Source organism: Lepidochelys kempii, chromosome 26 (genome assembly GCF_965140285.1).
Source record: "Lepidochelys kempii isolate rLepKem1 chromosome 26, rLepKem1.hap1, whole genome shotgun sequence".
Classification (NCBI taxonomy): Eukaryota; Metazoa; Chordata; order Testudines; family Cheloniidae; genus Lepidochelys; species Lepidochelys kempii.
The window spans coordinates 5,819,956-5,836,519 of record NC_136405.1 but is presented as its reverse complement, the minus strand read 5'-3'; the positions used below and the strand labels follow the sequence as shown (position 1 = coordinate 5,836,519).

Genomic DNA, 16,564 nt, shown 5'->3' with positions numbered 1-16,564 from the left:
GGGGAGGCCACACCTGGAGTACTGTGTCCAGTTTTGGTCCCCCCTCTACAGAAGGGATATGGACAAATTGGAGAGAGTCCAGCGGAGGGCAATGACAAGGATCAGGGGGCTGGGGCACATGACTTACGAGGAGGGGCTGAGGGAACTGGGGTTATTTAGTCTGCAGAAAAGAAGAGTGAGGGGGGATTTGATAGCAGCCTTCAACTACCTGAAGGGGGGTTCCACAGAGGATGGAGCTCGGCTGTTCTCAGTGGTGGCAGATGACAGAACAAGGAGCCATGGTCTCAAGTTGCAGGGGGCTAGGTCTAGGTTGGATACTAGGAAACACTATTTCACTAGGAGGGCAGTGAAGCACTGGAATGCATTACCCAGGGATGTGGTGGAATCTCCTTCCTTAGAGGTTTTTAAGGCCCATCTTGACAAAGCCCCGGCTGGGATGATTTAGTTGGGGTTGGTCCTGCTTTGAGCAGGGGGTTGGACTAGAACCTCCTGAGGTCTCTTCCAACCCTGATCTTTTGTGATTCTATGAATAGCAGTATCAATATTATAGCACCGTGGTGCGATACATCGTATTAGCATTGCTCGGGTCAGCGGTATCATCAGTTATCGGTAGAATTAGTACCCACCACGGCATCGCTCCGGTCAGCGGTATCGTCCGTTATGGGTAGCATTAGTACCCGCCCTGGCATCGCTCCGGTCAGCGGTATCGTCCGTTATGGGTAGCATTAGTACCCGCCCCGGCATCGCTCCGGTCAGCGGTATCGTCGGTTATCGGTAGCATTAGTACCCGCCCCGGCATCGCTCCGGTCAGCGGTATCATCGGTTATCGGTAGCATTAGTACCCGCCCCGGCATCGCTCCGGTCAGCGGTATCGTCCGTTATCGGTAGCATTAGTACCCGCCCCGGCATCGCTCCGGTCAGTGGTATCGTCCGTTATCGGTAGCATTAGTACCCGCCCCGGCATCGCTCCGGTCAGTGGTATCATCAGTAATCGGTAGCATTAGTACCCGCCACGGCATCGCTCCGGTCAGTGGTATCGTCAGTAATCGGTAGCATTAGTACCCGCCCCGGCATCGCTCCGGTCAGCGGTATCGTCCATTATGGGTAGCATTAGTACCCACCACGGCATCGCTCCGGTCAGCGGTATCGTCAGTAATCGGTAGCATTAGTACCCGCCCCGGCATCGCTCCGGTCAGCGGTATCGTCGGTTATCGGTAGCATTAGTACCCGCCCCGGCATCGCTCCGGTCAGCGGTATCGTCGGTTATCGGTAGCATTAGTACCCGCCCCGGCATCGCTCCGGTCAGCGGTATCGTCCGTTATGGGTAGCATTAGTACCCGCCACGGCATCGCTCCGGTCAGTGGTATCGTCAGTAATCGGTAGCATTAGTACCCGCCCCGGCATCGCTCCGGTCAGCGGTATCGTCCGTTATGGGTAGCATTAGTACCCGCCCCGGCATCGCTCCGGTCAGCGGTATCGTCGGTTATCGGTAGCATTAGTACCCGCCCCGGCATCGCTCCGGTCACCGGTATCGTCCATTATCGGTAGCATTAGTACCCGCCCCGGCATCGCTCCGGTCAGCGGTATTGTCGGTTATCGGTAGCATTAGTACCCGCCCTGGCATTGCTCCGGTCAGCGGTATCGTCCATTATCGGTAGCATTAGTACCCGCCACGGCATCGCTCCGGTCAGCGGTATCGTCGGTTATCGGTAGCATTAGTACCCGCCCCGGCATCGCTCCGGTCAGCGGTATCGTCGGTTATCGGTAGCATTAGTACCCGCCCCGGCATCACTCCGGTCAGCGGTATCGTCAGTTATCGGTAGCATTAGTACCCGCCCCGGCATCGCTCCGGTCAGCGGTATCGTCAGTTATCGGTAGCATTAGTACCCGCCCCGGCATCGCTCCGGTCAGCGGTATCGTCGGTTATCGGTAGCATTAGTACCCGCCCCGGCATCGCTCCGGTCAGCGGTATCGTCAGTTATCGGTAGCATTAGTACCCGCCCCGGCATCGCTCCGGTCAGCGGTATCGTCAGTTATCGGTAGCATTAGTACCCGCCCCGGCATCGCTCCGGTCAGCGGTATTGTCGGTTATCGGTAGCATTAGTACCCGCCCCGGCATCGCTCCGGTCAGCAGTATCGTCCGTTATCGGTAGCATTAGTACCCGCCCCGGCATCGCTCCGGTCAGCGGTATCGTCGGTTATTGGTAGCATTAGTACCCGCCCTGGCATTGCTCCGGTCAGCGGTATTGTCGGTTATCGGTAGCATTAGTACCCGCCCTGGCATTGCTCCGGTCAGCGGTATCGTCGGTTATCGGTAGCATTAGTACCCGCCCTGGCATTGCTCTGGTCAGCGGTATCGTCCGTTATCGGTAGCATTAGTACCCGCCCTGGCATTGCTCTGGTCAGCGGTATCGTCGGTTATCGGTAGCATTAGTACCCGCCCTGGCATTGCTCCGGTCAGCGGTATCGTCGGTTATCAACCAGAGGGAAGTTTGCTTTGACACCAGCCACTTGATGAAGCTGGGGCAGCAGCTCGGGGTGCAGGAGGGGGACAGTTCAGGAGGAGCTGCACTGCTTTGGGCCAGGCCGCCAGGAGACCGTAACAAACACGTGGCTTTATATCAGCCATCCAGGGGTAACAATCAGGACTGTGTGGGGAAAGGTGCTGAGGGGAGGGGGCTGATGTTGGAGCAGGAGGAGTACAGCAGCGGCACTCCTAGCTGAGTGCAGGTGGGGGGGTGGGCCACGACCCTGCCTGTGCCAGATCTAGCCTGGCTTGTGGGGTCCACATCCAGGCAGCTGAGTCCGAACTCTCTAATATGTGGGCTGGCTTCCTCCCCTGGGACTCAGTGCGGGCGTCGCACACCGCGCCCCTGAAAGGGTGGCACAGCTGTAAAAGGAGGTCAGCTCTGTTCTCGGGGGGGGAAAAGGGGCAAGCTGCTAAAAACAGCTCACATGCCCCTGTAATTAAAGTGCTCCTTGAATATATGAAGGAAAGTGAGTCAACCAAGCCGGAGGCCCACACCGGTGGAAGAACAGGATTGCATGCAGCTGGTGCGGGGAGAGGGGCAGCTAACTCCTCTGCTAATCAGCAATTGAGACCTGGGGTGCAGGGGGAGCAGCAGGGCTGGGGTGGGGTTGTGTCATTCCCCAGTTAGGGTGGGTCTTGTGAGGGCAATGCAGTCTAATGGTTAGAGCAGAGGAGGGTTGGAGTTAGGACTCCTGGGTTCTATCCCTAGTTCTGGGAGGGGAGTGGGGTCTAGAGGTGAGAGCCGAGGGAGTCCCATCTCTGACACGGATTACATGAAGCATGTGCCCTTGGAGTGACCCAATGCATAATCCTGACCTGCCAGCAGCAGCTGTACAGAGCAGGGCAGCTCCCCATGGCCCTTTGCCATTTCACAACCAAACGTGAAAAAACACCAAAATGTAAACAAGGGTGCGGAGCTGTCGTGAAACCCAGCCACCAGCAAGTAGGGCACCCAAGACATGCAGGGAGAACCTCTGGGGGAAGCTTTTGTTGTCACCAGAGACCAAAACCACCGGAGGAGTGCCCTGAAGGGAGAGTGGAGAGGGATTGCTCATGGGCCAGGCTGTGGTCTGAGGGCATTATCCCACCTCTGCTCTGAGCTCATCCCACAAACAGGAGCAGGTCAGGGAAGCAGCTTCACTCTCCATCACCGAGGCGGATGGCAGGATGCCAGCTGGGAAGCCCCTTGTCTCTCACACCATCTAATCCAACTGCTCTCCACAAAGAAGGCAGAACCTTCCCCACAGACACACCATCCCGAAGGGCAAGGCTCCTGCACTCAGTTTTCCAGCAGGGCCTCCCCTGGGGCCCCAAACCAAAGCGATGAACTCCCCCACATTCTGAAAAGCCAGTGCGCCCGATCCTGGGGCAACAGCAGTTTCCCCAGCAACTTTAACGGGAGTAGGATCAGGCCCAAAGGGTATTGCAGACACAGCATTGGCCCATCCTACGCCCCATACTTTGGTGTCTATATTTCTTGCCTCTTTTCAGAAGCAAGCTCAACAGGGAGCAAATTCCACGGTGCCCACAGGCTACTTGGCATGCTAAAGACAGTGAGTGAGTGAGTGAGTGAGAGAGAAAATAAAACAGGGCAAGGAAAAGGAGGAGAGAAAATGAGTAAGAATGTGTGTGGAAGAGGAACAGAAGACTGGTCTACACACGGAAGTTACACCAGCAAAGCTCCGTCTCTCAGATATGTGAAAATCCACACCTCTGAGAGATGTGGCCAGTGGTCCCTCTATTTTACGTCCATGTGCAGAATGAATTTTGTTATGTGCACCAATATGGAGGAGATGTGTAACACATCACCTCCATATTGGTGCGCACAACAAAATTCATGTGGTGGGGGTGGGGCCAAGGGGTTTGGAGTGTGGGAGGGGGCTCAGGGCTGGGGCAGAGGGTTGGGGTTCGGTGCGGGAGGGGTCTGGCTGGGGGTGCAGGCTCTGGGGTGGGGCCAGGGATGAGGGGTGTGGGAGGGGGCTCAGGGCTGGGACAGAGGGTTGGGGCGATCAGGCCTCTGACTGGGGGTGAAGGCTCAGGGCTGGGGATGAGGGGTTCAGAGTGTGGGAGGGGGCTCAGGGCTGGGGCAGAGGATTGGGGTGTGGGGGAGAGGGGGAGGGCTCTGGCTGGGGTGAGGGCTCTGGCTGCGGCTGGGGCAGAGGGGTTCAGGAGGGGGTTCAGGGCTGGGGCAGAGGGTTGGGGTGCAGGCTCTGGGGTGGGGCCGAGGATGCAGAGTTTGGGCTGCAGGCTGCCCAGGGGCTGCGTTGGGGAAAGAGGACTCCCCTCAGGCCCCTCTCGCCGCAGCAACTCGGGGCTGGGGGAAAGGTGCCTCTTCTCAGCTGCGGCAGCTCCGGCTGGGCTGGGCCAGGCCAAGGGAGGGGCTCCTTTCTCCTGGCTGTGGCAGATTTGTGTTGGGGCCGGCGGCAGGGGCACCTCTCCTCGCTGCAGCCCTGAGCCCTGCGCAGGGCTTAATAGGCAGCTGCACGACCACACAGCTTAGGGGAATTTAGGATGAGGCTACACTGACCTAACCCCCAGGGCAGACGGCGCTAGGGGGACGGAAGAATTCCTTCATCTATCCAGCTACGGCCTCTTAGGGAGTTGGGTTACAACAGCGATGGGGAAACCGCTCCCCGCGCTGTCGTTAATCCACCTCTCCGAGAGGTCGCCGGAACTACCCGGCTCGAGGGCATGGCTTTTGCACACCCCGACCGACATCGTCGTCATTAAACCAACCTCATTTTCCAGGGCAGACCAGGCCTGACGCGCTGTGGCAGGGTAGACATCCCCCGAGAGAGAGAAAATGAAAGAAAACAAGAGGAAGAGGGAATGGAGGAAAATGGAAAAGAATGAGAACCAGGCACTGAGACGGAGCGAGGCTGTGCAAGCAGCTTGGGCTCGCTCTCCCCCAACGGGTCGGGACTCTGCCATTAATGAATGGAATCTTTCCCTGCTCCTGTTACCATATGGACCTGTTTAAATCTCGAAGGGAGCGCATGCGGGGGGAAGGGGGGCTTTTATTTCTCTATAGTTTCCATCCTGTCATCTTGAGTGATCTGCAGGCTTGCTTTCCTGGCCCCGTGGAGTTCTTGTTACGTTTCACCCAGTTGGCAGGGACCCTCATCTGGCAGCCGGGGCCAAGGCAGGAGAGGCAATAGAACTTGAAAGAGCAGCACAAGGCAAGGCAGATGGGACATTCTCCACCAGCAGCAGCAGCACCATCATGTGCGGCAAATCACCCAAGGAGATGCCCCATGTCCAGTCTTTTTCCTCCTCAACAGGCTTTGGCCAGAGATGGAAAATAAGTGATGAAATTTCAGGGCTGCTCCGCAGTGAGTAACCGTGTGGTGAGTTGCCAGTGACCCTGGGAATATGAAGCCCAAGTGCTTGTCCCATATCGAGCCTCCAGGGCCCAGCTTTCACGGAATCGCAGGGCAGGGTGGAAGTACCCGGCTTTTTTATGAAAGAGGAAAAAAAAGTGCCGAGCGATCGCAATTCTGCAACGTTCTTGATGGAGGCCTGGAGCTCTCGGCAATCAAGGCTGCTGTGGCTCTCCAGATGCCACTTCACCAACGATGGGCAGATGTCCAGCTTCCCAGATCAGCAGGACACTGTTCAAAAGCCGCCCCTCCTTCAGGGTGCCTGAAGGCTTGGTGTCCAACTGGTGGAGAATTCTGCAGAATTCACCTGAACTTTCCATCCTTTCCTGGTTAAGAGGAGATGGATGCGTGCATCCCCCACTGCCCGGAATTGGAGCTGAGAGTGCTCACCACCTCTGCAAAGAGGGGTCCTGAGTTGGGCACCAAAAGCACCTCAAATTATTATGGTAGCACAGAGATTGGGGCACCACTGAGAGGAGTTTACAGCCTAAATCAGAAAAGGAAGGTGAGACAGAGAGGTGAAGTGACTTGCCCAAGGTCACCCAGTCTGTCAGTGGCAGAGCTGGGAATAGAACCAAGACCCCTCCCCTTGGTTCAGTCTGCTCTAACTAGCGACTTTTGAAGATGTGAGCCGGTAGGACCAAGGTGCTTAGGACACTGCAGGCTCTGATCCAGCAAAACACTTAAGCACCCACCCAGCTTTATGCAGCCGGGCAGTCCTGCTGACGTCATGCGCCCAGTCTGTTGCACTGCTTCTGCACCTGCTGAATTGGGGCCTGAGCCTGGCTGCTCTCACTGAATCCACTGACACCCAGCAGAGGAAGAGAGCCCCCATGCTAACTCAGGCTTGACTCTGTGTCTCTGGACCCCTGTCCTGTTATACTCCATGGTAAATAGCCAGAGGGACCTGCCTCCATTACAGATAACAGGTGGTTTGGGTAGGTTTGGTTCATGCCATCTGGGGAACATTGTGTGTCTCTTACGAAAGCAAGCCCCAGCAGCACATCCCAGGCAGCGTGGATGAAGCTGGCAATAGTACCGGCTGAAACACGCCAGGCAGCACCGCACACGCAGCGCAAGGAGAAATTGCACCAGCTGCACCTTCGTAGCCTGCAGTGACACGTGTCTGCGGAGCGCGTGCCAACGGGCTCGGCTGAAAGGAATTCACAACCTGGGATTCACCTGCCGAGCCAACCTCCCCGGGGAAAAGACCGACAAGCCCAACAGCGGCAAGCAAAGGAGGGATAATCTGGAGCCCACAGGCTCAGCAGAGGACATCGTCAGCTCGTAGCATGCAAGGATGCAACCCGCCGGGAGGTGGGCTGTGGTGCAGTGCAGTCAGGCTGCAGTGGCAGATCCAGATGTGGCGCTGCTCCCAGCGATCTGTGAGATTTACAGTAATTAGCTATTTGTATTTTCAAAGCCCTTTCCCTGGCTGCGGCTGTGTCAGAAGGTGAACTTCTCCTCAGGGGATTTCTCATGCATTTAAAATCAGGATTCAAACACGGCTTGTTGCAAGTGAGAATACATTCTGGGTCTCTCTCTCTCTCTGCTCCAATGCACCTCGGAGGAGATTCCAGCTTTGCTGTTGCAAACACTGGAAGGTGCGATCACAGAGGGGGTAGGAGAATCATTCATGGCCATGGGAGATGGGATGAGATAACCCTGACCTGCGGTGTTTGTGTTGTTACCTGGCGTGTTTTGGCCGGTACTATTGCCAGCTTCATCCTGCGGAAACTGGGGCTGAAGAGCAGGAAATGTTTGGTAACAAGGAAGAGTCTCATGAGTTGAAACATTGAAACCCAGATGGGATGAAACCCTGGAGAATATACTGCAGGGAACAATTCTGCATTGGCCAGGGCAGAAGACACAGGAGAGGCCTCAGTACTACAGCTAAATGGTCATCTTAGAGCTGCGTATCATTATTAAATAGAGCTTTTTGATTTCTCCTTCCTTCCTTCCTCTCTCTCCATGCTAGTACCCAGGCACCCTATTCTGTGGCTTTCCACAACTGCGGTGGATGAGGAATTACTGAATCGGGAGTGAAGAAGGGAAGTGTAGGAGGCAGGTGTGCGCAACCTGGGAGTGCATAACCTTCTCCCTAGGGCAATGAGGGGATTTCCAGGCCCAGCTTTGCACTTCCCCTGCCTTTCTAAGGTAAACACTCAACTCCTATTCCTGACTCCTAGGAGGCAGCCGGCCACGGCCAGCCCTTGTCAGCGCTGCCAGGACTATTTTGACAGAGTTGTTGTTTGCGGGGGCCTGCCCTGGGATGGGCTTTTACTGGAGTATTAGCTCAGGCTGATTCAGGAGCTGCTCTCAAATGACGCTCTGGCACAGGCCCCTGAAGGACGCTGCCTCCACATGGGACCTAGAGCAGGATGTGCCTTGAGATTCTGGATGAATGTCCCAGAGGCACCGAGCCCCCCTGATTTTTCCTCCCCTTCTCAGTGCCCTTAGCTGCAGGCTTCTCTGCTAGAGGCTGCAGCTCCCACCACAGTTCCCGACCTCCTCTGCCATCAGTGGACTTCCCACCGTGTGACCGAGGTGGCTGCTTCTCTCTCTGGCCGCTCTCCGTCTCCCCTCTGGCCACTGCATGCTGTCAGCAGACCCAACCGTCTAATCCAGGCCAGGACTTGTTGGGGAGCTTGTGTGGGGACACCGGGCAGCGCCAGCCGGGGAGCAAGAGAGACCTGTAGGGTCTGTCTGTGCCCAGCCTCCTTAGGAGAGTACCCTCCTGGCTTTCCCTCAGAGGGGGGAGATGGTGAACTTCCCTAGAGCCGCAGCCGGCTCATCACCAGGCACACACGGACAAGGGATCCCTCCCTGACATCAGTGGAGTGATGCCAGTAACAAACTGGGCTTAGGGGTCTAATTCTGCAGCTCCCTCAGGAGCTGCTCACCTGCAGAAGCCTGAGTCAAGGAATTTCTCTGCCTCCTCCCGCGAATTCCCTCCCTATTACATCCCCTGGCTTCTTTAACCCCCATTCCCCAAGAGAGGCATCTGGTCCCCTCAGGCCTCGTCTCAGTGCAACAGGAACAATTATCCTAGCCTGAACTGGCCAACAAGCCAGCAGAGAGTGCCCGGCTGGGAATCTCATCCTAGCCTGCATGTCTCACGCAGTGGGTGAGGCTCATCCCTGTGGCAGGTCCACAGGGCATCAGAGAGGGCTCGGGCCCAAGGCGTGGCTTTCACAAAGAAGCTCCGGTGGGAGAGGCCAGGTGTGTGCACATGGGCTGAGCAAGTGAATGAAGCAACATCTCCTCGGACTCTTACCTGGAGAAGGTGTTCCTGGCGTAGTGCATGATGCTGTCGAAATCATATGTCTCGCCCAGGGACTCCACCTCTTCGGGCTCCATCTTCAAGAAGTTATACTCCTGCCCTGGGAAACCGGGGGAGACAGAGGCATGAATAAAGCAAGGGAGGCGGCAGTGGGTGGAGAAGGGGAACCTGGATAAGCCACGCACGTCCTTGGTCTCGCTCTCTCCCTTCGAGCACGGGCTGATTACTGCCAGCTACTTCCCAGTCCCATCCTTGAGGGTGCCAGGCATGGGGACGAAGGGAAGGGGAGGACAGAGGAAGATGGCAGTGGAGAGGAGTGCAGGGGCCTTTACCTGGTTGAATGTTCTCCCGGACGATGGACACGTGGTCATCCCGGTCCGGGCGCGTGTGCTCGTGCCAGAAGCCGATGACGTGACCCAGCTCGTGAACCACGATGCCGAACTTGTCACAGTTTTTGCCAATGGAGATGGCCTGGGGTCCCCCTCCTCTGTGGCCCACATAGGAGCAGCACCTGGGGTGGGTGGAGAGGGGGAATAAGAGCCCCATCGAACCCCATGCGTAGCAAGAACAAGAAATCAGCCAGCCCATCAGCAACTCTCCTTAACCCTTCGATCACTGCCATTCCGAGGGCAGTGCTCAGGGGGAGGTGCCGATATGCCAGTCTCCAAAGGGTTAATGGTCTTAAGGCTATGCTCTTCCCCTGGCACTAAGTGGCCTGGAGTTAGAGTTAGGGTTCCATCCATCATCCTAGATGAGCAGGTGTCTGCAATCACATGATGGAAGGTCTGGAGTAACCTGTGCTCGTGGGGACACCCCACCTCCTCCTCCCACGACCGAGGCACGTCTGATAGCTGGGTGGAGAAGGGAGCGTCCCCCTCTGACCGTGGGGAAATCACGACCCTTGGAATCATTTGAGAATCAGCGGGGCCGTAAGTGTTAGTGCTGTAAAGTCTCCACAAGAGGCAGGGCCTATGGAAAAGCATTACTCTCTGGAAACTTTTAACGGCCTGCCTAGGTTTTATTTAAATGAAAGCCTGTGTGACTAACTCGAGAAGGGTCTAGTCGGAAACTGGGAAGGCTTAGCACATCCCACCGGGCTGAGAGGCTGCAGCTGCCTGTGGGATGGAAAAGTTGAAGCTGGAAAAGTGAATGTCACCAGCAAGGAGGGGGCAGGGGGAGAAGCTGCCCCAGGTGGGGATGGGGGAACCAGTTTGGATGGAGTAAGACCTGGCCTGGATCTTTGCCTGGGACCAGTTTGGGGTTAACTCCTAAGAACAGTTGTGTTTCCTTTCTGTAGCTCTGCGCTTTGGCCGGGACTGGAACTAGCAGAGCCAAAATACCACCACCAAGGCTCCTTGGCCAGACGCCAGAGGCTCCGAGAGCTTCGACGAGGTCTGCATGAGCGTCCAAGCTGCTGGTTGCTGCTCTGAACCGAACCCCAGGATGCCGCCGCCACTTGGGGCCCGCGAGGAGAACGCTGCACTCTGTGGGCCAGACTGATCTAACTCCCCTGAAGTCATTGGCGCACCCTGGTCTATACACCCATTAAAGTCAATGGGGAGATACTCATTGCCTTCAGCAGGAGTTGGCCAGTTCCCAAAGGGGTCAGAATCTGGCCCCCTGGCTCAGGATGTGCGGACGTTTCCTGGGTGATGGTTCTAACATCTTGCACTTTGTCACATGTCTCTCTCTCCCCTGCGATTAGAGGTGGATCAGCTGGGAACGCCCTGTGTTTGTCTACACCTCTCCTTAAAGACTTGTGGAGTCAGCCAAAGCTGCACCAGGCTGAGTAGCCAGAGAGAGGTGCTTTCTCCTCCCCAAGACTTTTGGAGGCCTGAATGTGCTGACAGCAAATCAAGGTAAAATGTATCCTTTAGGGCCTGCTCCGGTGAGGTACTGGTCACCTTGTCTCACTTGGTAGTGCTCTCAGCTCAGTGTGCAGGCTTCTAGCGAATCCAGCTGTTTCATTCAATAGCGCACCTTATTCTATGGCTATGCACGGCTGAGGTGGAAGAGGAAGAACTGGATCTGAACAAAGCAAGCAACCAAGAAGCTGAACCCGCTGTCACTGAACAGAGGGCTGAAAGAATCCTAGGACCGGAAGGGGCCTCGAGAGAGTCATGCTTTGGCATTGCTACTTATGCTGGCCAATAGGGCCTGCTCCAGAGCATAACCAAGTTCATCACTCCTGCTCCTCCACCTCTGCAGTGCACCAAGTCCCTGCTGGTCTCCTCCCAAGAGGCTTCATTCCCAGAGAATGAGCAGGGCTCCCGGCTGTTACTGGCTGGCTGTGGGAAGAGGGTGGGTCCATGGCTCCTCCATGGATTGACTCCGCTAAACCAGAGGATTAATAACCCTGCTTTATTGCATTTGTACCACACGCAGGGATGTGGAGGAGAAGGCGGCTTTCATGCGACTCCAGCACTTGGGCTGGGGAGCTCCCAGCGAAAACTGCCTCCCCAGCTCACCACACCTGCTGAGAACACGCAGCACCTGCCATGCCGGGGAGCAGCCCTCCTTCCAGCTAGAGTTGCCTTCTGCCTTGATGTGGAGATGGAACAAAGCAGGTTGGCCCCGTCCTGTCTAACCAGCCTGGCCAGCCCAGGATTGATCCCTGCAGTAGGCTAGCTGAAGGCCTGCAGAATCCACCACTTCCCCGGGGAGGCTGTTCCACAGCCTGATACTTCTCCCTATCAGTAAACATTTGCCGAGAGCCAGCCTGCCTTTTCCGTTGCTTAATTTTATCCTATTTCAGCCCCCACCCCAAGGGCTCTCCTCCTTCCTCGCTGACTATGTGGACAGCTATCACATCCCCCACCTACTTTTCACCGCTGCTTCACCAACACAATCAGACTGGGTTGTCTGAATCCATCCTCATTATTCTACCAAAGTTTCTAATTTGCAGGCATATGCACAGTGTGTACAAACAGGTCTGTGAATCACAGGAACATAGGGACTGGGTCAAAGCAGGGCTCTACCTAGCCAAGAGCATTGTCTCCAACAGTGACCAGCACCAGGTGTGTCAGAGGATGGTGCACGAAACTGCAAAAGGCCAATGTGGGATAACCTGCCCTCCAAGAAAAGTTTCTTCCTGACCTTCATTAGTTAGAGGTTGGTACATGCCCTGAAGCATGAAGATTTCTCTCTCTTCCCAAGCTCTTGTTTTATTTTTTTCTTACTACTAGGATTCTGACTAGTCTTATTATCCATATAAAAACCCCCAATCCTTCTTTTTTCAACCTGCTAAACTCTTAGCCCCAAATATATCATGTGGCAATGAGTTCCATAGTGTCACTGTCCTCTTATCCTGCTAGGAGGGCCAACTTGGGCAACCCCAATTTGTATTGCTACGTTGAAAGGATCTTTGCACCCAGCTCCTTAAAAAATAAATTCCCAAATCAGGCACAAAGGGCTAGATCCTCAAAGTCATTCAAGTGACTAAGTTGCATTTATTTCAGGATCAGGACCAAAGTTTTTACTGAGCTAGGGCAGAGCAAATTCTGCTAGGCAGTGTTTCAATGCCAAGATACCTAACTGGGTCTAATTAGTGCCACCACTCTATTCACCGGCAGCTGAGTGTATCACACAGGAGAGGAGTCCACCCCTACCGCTGAGCAAATGGATCCAATGGATCCCTGCCACATCTGGCCCTGGAGCCTGAACCCCCCCCAGCCTGGCGCTCGAGCACAACACTGACACACTCTGCCCTCTGGAAAGGATCGCTGTGTAACAGCTGTGACCAAGCAGTGATCGCGGCAGATGGGACTGCATCTGAATGGCACATACGGTCTGCTTCTAGCACGGGGCCTGGGCCTGCAGCGAGAAGACCTGTTAACTTTAATGAGACCATCTGGGTAGGCAAGGGCTGCAGGATTGGCCCCCAGAGCATGCAATGGTATATTATGGACCTGCTCTTTCAAATGAGGGGGAGTCAGATAAGCAGCAAAGTCTAGTTGTTAAGGTACCAGAGTGGGACTCCAGAGAGCTGCATTCTATCCCTGGCTCTGCCACTGAGCTGCTGCCTGATCTTGGCCAAGTCACTGCCCCGCTCCATGCCTCAGTTTACCCTCCTAATTTTTGTCTTGTCCTGTCTATTTCGATTGTAAGCTCTTGGGGGCAGGGACTGACTCTCACTATGTGCATGTACAGCACCCAGCACAATGGGGCCCCAACACAGATTGTGGCTTCTAGGCCTTACTGTAATGAATAGAATAAAATTTTCACGGGCTGCATGCAACTTGGAGGCCTGATTCTCTCCTCACTTTTACACCACATAGCTACTTGACTTCAGCAGAGTTACACCAGAGTGAGAGGAGAGTCAGGCCCTTTGTATCTACTGCAAAGCCAGGCACCCACATTTCAAACTTGGCTCATCATAATTTTCTGCCACCTTTCCTCTGAATTCCAATTTGCCAATGTCTTATAATTAAAATCATAATTCTTAAGCCAAGGCCCTCCTTTCGCCCCTTCCATCTGAGGATCTTAAAGCACTTTACAGAACGAGTCCTCCCAGTCCCCTGTGGGGCAGGCCCGCACTGTTATCACCGCTGGGCAGATGTGGAAACTGAGGTCCCGGGTGGCAAAGTGATGTGCCCAAGGTCACCCAGCAAGTCAGAAGCGGATTAGAGCACAGTTCAAATTCCCATGGCTGTGCTTCAATCACTCGGCAATGTTGCCCCACTTGTTAGGCTGGGGTTTCCAAAGGGGCCCTATGGGAATAAGGCACTCAGTTCCTACTGAATTTCAAAGTCAAGTAGGTACCTAACTCCCCTGGACTACTTTGAAAATCTCAGCCTTAGTTCCCAGTATGGGTGATTCTGTCCAGTGCACAATGTCCCTCGGGGCTCTGGTGAGCGAGAACCACCTCCCGCCCAGCAGTGGCCTCAGCCCCACTCACCCACATGGCCTGTGCGTGAACACTATGTAGCTCTCTTCAGCATTGCGCTCCAAGAACGTGACGCAGGTGTGCTTCTCCCAGTGGCGCATGGCCTGCCGGAAAATCGCCCGTTGGCTGCCTGCAAGAGAGGCAGGAGGAGACCAGGAGTTCAGCTCCTTAGACTCTAAGTCCCATGGGGATTTTGTTCTCGGGTTGTACAGTGCCTAGCACCAGGGGGCCCTGATCCATAACTAGAGCGCCCACTTTCTGCAATAATAAATAATCACCATTGGCCCTGCTGAGGTGGGTGAGGGGCAACACAGGAATACGGCTGAGCCGGACCTGTCACAGGGTCCTACAGCACCTGGCAGAGCAACGTGCTGGAATGAGCAATGATCTTTCATTCTTACCTGGCCCTGCAGGGCCAGATTTTCAAAGGGGCCCAGCACCCATCAGTTCCTGTTGTTCTCAGTGGAAGCAGTTGCACGCACAATCCACAGGTCTCTTACCAAGGGAGGTAAGAGTCAGCATTAGGGCCTTACCAAATTCACGACCGTGATAAATGCATCATGGACCGTGAAATCTGGTCTCCCCTGTGAAATCTGGTCTTTTGTGTGCTTTTACCCTATACCATACAGATTTCACCAGCATTTCTCAAACTGGGGGTCCCAACCACGGTTCCCTCTTAGCAGTGCACGTGGGCGTGCGCACTCAGATCCTAAACCCCGCGCACACGGTGAAACACCGCACGCACAAAAATTTGCACAGAAGAAATTTTTTGTGCCCACGGCCTGTCAAAAATTTGCACAGAAGAAATTTTTTGCGCCCACAGCCTGTCAAAAATTAGAGGGAACATTGGTCCCAACGCAAAAGGAGGTCAACTGGGGGTGGGGTGGGATTTGCAAGGTTATTGCAGGGGGTCGCAGGATTGCCTGCCTTACTTCTGTGCCAGTAGCATCTCAGAAGTAAGGGTGGGAATACCACAGCCTCGCTACAATAATCTTGTTCCCCCGCCCTGACTCCTTTTGGGTCAGGACCCCGGCAGTTACAACAGCATGAAATATTTAAATATCTGAAATCATAGTTTTTAAAAAATCCTATGACCGTGAATTTGGTAGGGCCCTAGTCATCATCATCATCCCCATTTTAACAGAGAGGGAAACTGACGCTCATAGAGGGGAAGCCACTCATATAAAGTCCCACAGCAAGTTGAGGGCAGAACTGGGAATAGAACCCAGGGGTCCTGACTCCCAACCCCCTGCTCTAACCACTGGACCGCGCTGCTGCCACGTTGGAGCCCTTCTCTCCTCAGCAACAGATGACGAGAAAGGAAAACAGCTTGGCAATGAAACGCACTCCCAGCGTACTGAGCCGGCGGGCCCAGCACATGCCGATCGCCCCCACTCACCACTGAAGTTCCCGCTGATCACGTAGGGAATGACCCCATCCGGCCACACCCTCTCATGACGGGAAGTGGCTGCCCGGCGGCTTCGAGACCGTTCCCGGCCCTTCCTCCATTGCCTCTTCCACTGCCTCCTGGACTTCAGGCTGGTGCTGTTGGTGCTGATTCCTGGGGGGCAGGAGGGCAGCGAAGGCAAGGGGTGTGACCATGGAACCATGGTGACTTGACTGTCCCCAGGCCCAATTCCTCCCTGGTGTAACACCACTGACTTCAGTGACGCCAGCGATGGACCTGGCCCAGCGAACCTAACACAGCAGACTGATCAATAATCCATGCTCCGTTACATCTGTTTTGGGGTGATGAATCCAAGGCCCAGTTTGAGGGTCATGATAACAGGGATTAAGAGGAGACCACCAAACTCATCGCAGGAATGAGTCTACATCACACTTGAACCCAGGACTTCACAGTGGAAAGCCAGGATGTGATCTCCCCGCTAGCCCAGATTACAGGCAGAATGGACTAATTACTCATCTAGCATGGCCTTCGCCAAAGCCACCAGTTCTCTACATTGCCGAGGAGACAGTGGCTTTGGTCCCTCTTGAGCTAAATTAGGATGGGGCAGAGCAGAGGCCAGCTAGTGCCCCCGGGATCTCAAGCGACGTGTGCTTGGCTTGGGAATCACAGCCGTTCCAAAATTTTGCCTGTCTCTGTAAGAAAATGAAATAAAAGCAGCCGGGGCGCACCAAGTTCTTGGTCTCCAAACAGTCTAGAATGCTGCCATCGAAGGGCTCATGGAAGATGCTGCCTGTCGGGATGGGCTGGGGTTGTGATGGGACATGGCTTGGCCAAGGCCACACAGATGGGCCCCCTGGCAAAGAGTGCATGGGGCTTGCTGATTTTGCAACGGACAGTATCCAGGACAGGAGTCAAATGAGAGCAAGATGCACTGTCCTAGGGTTGGGGGTTCCACGACCACCGCTCCCAAGAGAAGGAGGTGGGTGGTGGTGGTGGTGGACTCTCTCCTCAGGGGGACTGAGTCATCTATCTGCCACCCCGACCGGGAAAACCGAGAAGTCTGCTGCTTGCCAGGAGC

General features: G+C 55.1%; 1 protein-coding gene across 7 annotated transcripts in view; it reads right to left on the bottom strand.

The window, feature by feature from the left end:
* BMP1 (bone morphogenetic protein 1) overlaps positions 1 to 16,564 on the bottom strand; it is an 85,380-nt gene that overhangs the window by 29,428 nt on the left and 39,388 nt on the right. For all 7 annotated transcript variants that reach the window (XM_073325416.2, XM_073325412.2, XM_073325413.2 and 4 more), the window contains 4 exons: positions 15,478 to 15,639; positions 14,091 to 14,208; positions 9,526 to 9,704; positions 9,188 to 9,293 (listed from right to left, as the gene is read on the bottom strand). In XM_073325416.2, the coding sequence (XP_073181517.1) occupies positions 9,188 to 9,293; positions 9,526 to 9,704; positions 14,091 to 14,208; positions 15,478 to 15,639 (565 nt within the window). The remainder of the gene's footprint in view (positions 1 to 9,187; positions 9,294 to 9,525; positions 9,705 to 14,090; positions 14,209 to 15,477; positions 15,640 to 16,564) is intronic.